We start from the raw sequence: 4198 nt of genomic DNA, 5'->3' as shown, positions 1-4198 counted from the left end.
GCTGGAGTGCAGTGGTGTGATCTCTGCTCACTGCAACCTCCACCTCCCAAGTTCAATCCTCCTGCCTCAGCCTCCCGAGTAGCTGGGACTACAGGCATGCACCACCACACCCAGCTAATTTAAAAAATATTTTTAGTAGAGATGGGGTTTCTCAATTTTAGCCAGGCTGGTCTTGAACTCCTGACTTCAGATAATCTGCCCGCCTCGGCCTCCCAAAGTGCTGGGATTACAGGCATGAGCCGCTGTGCCTGGCAGAGATCTTTTTTCAAAAAGATGTAGGTGTTTACTAGTATAAACTTCCTTAGTTTTTTATTTTAGATTCAGAGGGTATATGTGCATATTTGTCAAATATATATATTGCATAATGGTAAGATTTAGCTTCTAGTGTACAGTATTGTTTATTAATATATTTAATATTGTGTATCCATTAATTATTTTAATAGTTGTAGTCATTTTCAATATTTTTGTCTTTTAACTTTTATACCAGAGTTAAAAGTTATTTGCATGTTATTTCTTCAACATTCAGGGTAAAGATGGTTCAGGGTACAGATAGTGTGAGAAAAATGATGTCTATTAAAAATCTTTTTTCTTGGCTGGGCGCAGTGGCTCATACCTGTAATTCCAGCACTTTGGGAGGCTGAGGCAGGCGAATCATGAAGTCAAGAGATCGAGACCACCCTGGCCAACATGGTGAAAACCCATATGTACTAAAAATATGAAAATTATCCAGATGTGGTGGTATGCACCTGCAATCCCAGCTACTTGGGAGGCTGAGGCAGAAGAATCGCTTGAACCCTGGAGGAGTAGTTTGCAGTGAGCAGAAAACACACCATTGCACTTCAGCCTGGATGACAAGAGTGGAAACTTCGTCTCAAAAAAATAAAAAATCTTTTTGTGTGTTTATTTCCTGCAGCAGGATACCTTGGTTTAGGCTCTGCTCAGTAGACACTTTCCAATTGTGTGCACAGCCTGAGATTAATGCTTACAGAAACCAATTAGTGCATGTTTACTATCAAGCCTTAAAATGAGACACAGGGTGGATCCCTGTCTAATTAAATTTATTACAATATCATCATCTCTGTCTTTTTTTCTGAGATGGATTCTTACTCTGACACCCAGGCTGGAGTGCAATGGCACCATCTCGGCTTACTGCAACCTCCGCCTTCTGGGTTCCAGCGATTCTCCTGCCTCAGTCTCCTGAGTTGCTGGGATTACAGGTGCCTGTCACCATACCTGGCTAATTTTGTATTTTTAGTAGAGATGGGGTTCTACCATGTTGGTCAGGCTGGTCTCAAACCCCTGACCTCATGATCTGCCTACCTTGGCCTCTAAAGTGCTGGAATTATAGGCAGGAACCACCATGCCTGGCCCTCTTCTGTCATTTTTATAACAGGAGTGAGAGTAATGGAGTAAGCTATGCTCTATCACTCTCACTTCTGTTATTAATTTATATCATTCTTGTTTTCTAGGGGCTATTACCCTTTGCTGTGGTTGGCAGTACGGATGAAGTGAAAGTTGGAAAAAGGATGGTCAGAGGCCGTCACTATCCTTGGGGAGTTTTGCAAGGTAAATATGAAAGAGGGCAGGGTTTGCAATGATTAAGTTAAATATATGTGTATCATACATAGTCTCAAAATAATATTTTCATGAGCTAATATTGGTAACTCTTGCTAATCTGTAAATTAATAGTTACTAATGAGGAACAAAAACTCTGTTTCTTTAAACTAATCACTTACTAATGACTGTGAATCATTGTCATAGAAGTTTGCCGAATGCTGCTTTAAGCCAAAATCTACAGAGGCTGGAAGGGCCTCTGTGATGACCCTAGTGCACCACATGCATATTTTCTGTCTCTGTACAAACCATAACATTCAGAATGCTGAAAAGCACTTTAAACAAAATTGAAGCAAATATACTAGTGTTTAGACATGTTACACAAACTCATTACTACCTAATATATAAGCCATTTTAAACTGGTCACTAGAAAAAAGAATGATAAACTTCCTAAAACAAGAAAGTACAATTTCCCTTTGGCTAAAGATTATTCCTTTGACATTTATATTATTATTTACCATCATAATGAGTTAGAATATTGTAGTAAGCAGTAATTTATTATCTTGTTCATGTACTTGTGGTACTAATTACTGGGGAATGGAAGATTTACTTGTACTGGTTTCCAAATAATGTTGTTTGTTTGTTTTTTGAGACAGAGTTTTGCTCTTGTCGCCCAGGCTGGAGGGCAGTGGCGTGATCTTGGCTCACTGCAACCTCCACCTCCCAGGTTCAAGTGATTCTCCTGCCTCAGCCTCCTGAGTAGCTGGGATAACATGTGCCTGCCACCACTGCTAATTTTTGTATTTTTAGTAGAGACTGGGTCTCACCTTATTAGTCAGGCTAGTCTCAAACTCCTGACCTCAGGTGATCCACCTGCCTCAGTCTCCCAAAGTGTTGGGATTACAGGCATGAGCCACTGCCCCCAGCTCCAAATGATGTTTTTAAAAATTGACATATTAGAAAATTTAAAATTTGTTAAACTGCTTAAAACTTAATGTTTTAGTATTTATTATATTATGTTGTGTAACATGTTAGTACATGTTATATACATATCTATACTATATGTTGATGTATAAAATTTGGTCACAGGTATTAGTCACAATAAACCACATGTCTTCACTTTCAGTCTATGTGTATCATTAAAACAGCTATGTGAACTTATTGATTTTGAATATTGACTAATGCTGTCTCTAAATATAACATATAAATGGAATTTCATAACTAAACTATTTGCCATTGTAAGGCATTTTTGCTAGCAGAATTTACTTTGATAAAATTATTTACACTAGTGATGTTATATATTCTCTTAGCACTCCAAAATACCCAGAGGGTAGTTTGTAACATACTAACACAATTGTTAATAAAAACCTATGGCATATATGCATGTAACATATTATTTCACTATTTTCTGCTTATTCTTCAGGTAGTAAGTTTAAAGCAAATTTGCTAACCTATAATCTCTGCCTATAATTGGTATGTATAATACAACCATATTTACATAGTTAAAAGAGTTATAACTATTAATCAAATTGATCAATTGTGTGTTATTTTAAATGTGTTTTTTATTCATGTATTCATTCATGAACACTTACTGATTGTCAGGGATTGATAATGAGTGGTGTTGATTCATTATTTTTTTATTACTAGTGGAAAATGAAAATCACTGTGACTTCATTAAGCTCCGAGATATGCTTCTTTGTACCAATATGGAAAACCTAAAAGAAAAAACCCACACTCAGCACTATGAATGCTATAGGTACCAAAAATTACAGAAAATGGGCTTTACAGATGTGGGCCCAGACAACCAGCCAGTTAGGTGAGTAAACATATTGCTAGCTCTGGCAAGTACTGGAGCCCCTCACCCCCCTAAAAAAGAAAAAAAATATATTGCCAGCCCAACCAAATGGATACTTTAGGAGTTCCCTACAAACACAGGTACAAAAATTTGAGTAAGAGAATAATTATTCTTCTTCCATCCTGAACCATCTTGAATGTTAGGTGTTTTTATCATCTTTTGATGAAGACAGAGATAGTAGCAACAACATACTGCAGGGTCTCATTTTCATCCTGAAATACGTGTGTTCAGTATGTGTATATGCTGAAATGTGCGTCCAAGAAGAAACCATCATTGCGTTTTATTTTTTGTATTTATATGAAAGAACGGATAAAGAAAAAGATGAAAAAGTGTTAGGAAAGTTTGACAAAAGATGTTAAGAAGGGTTTCATGAGGAAACCAGCTGAAAAACAGTACTGGTGTCCTGGAAGTTAAATGAGAAAAGTTTGAGAGCATGTGTATTTCTCTATCTTGAAAAATAGAGCCTGGCACAGTGGCTCCCACCTGTAATCCCAGCACGACTTTTGGGAGGTAGGCAGATCACCTGAGGTCAAGAGTTTAAGACCAGCCTGGCCAACATGGTGAAACCCCGTCCCACCAGCCAGGCCTGGTGGTGGGGACCTGTAATCCCAGCTACTCAGAAAGCTGAGGCAGGAGAATCTCTTGAACCTGAGAGGTGGAGGTAGCAATGAGCTGAGGTTATGCCCCTCCACTCCAGCCTGGCAACAGAGCTAGACCCCGTCTGAAAAGAACAAAACAAAAAGAAAGAAAGAAAGAAAAAGGACTTATGTCACTATTATTATTATTATT

The 4198-nt window shown here is 38.0% G+C and overlaps 1 protein-coding gene across 1 annotated transcript in view; it reads left to right on the top strand.

Moving 5' to 3' along the window:
• Window positions 1-4198, top strand: part of SEPTIN14 (septin 14) — a 32514-nt gene that overhangs the window by 14974 nt on the left and 13342 nt on the right. The window contains exons 5-6 of the mRNA XM_017516381.2: window positions 1470-1566; window positions 3202-3370. Of these exons, the coding sequence (XP_017371870.1) occupies window positions 1470-1566; window positions 3202-3370 (266 nt within the window). The remainder of the gene's footprint in view (window positions 1-1469; window positions 1567-3201; window positions 3371-4198) is intronic.

This window comes from Cebus imitator, unplaced genomic scaffold (assembly GCF_001604975.1).
Source record: "Cebus imitator isolate Cc_AM_T3 unplaced genomic scaffold, Cebus_imitator-1.0 Scaffold581, whole genome shotgun sequence".
NCBI lineage: Eukaryota > Metazoa > Chordata > Mammalia > Primates > Cebidae > Cebus > Cebus imitator.
Note: the sequence above shows the minus strand (reverse complement) of the source record. Positions and strands in the feature narration are given on the sequence as shown.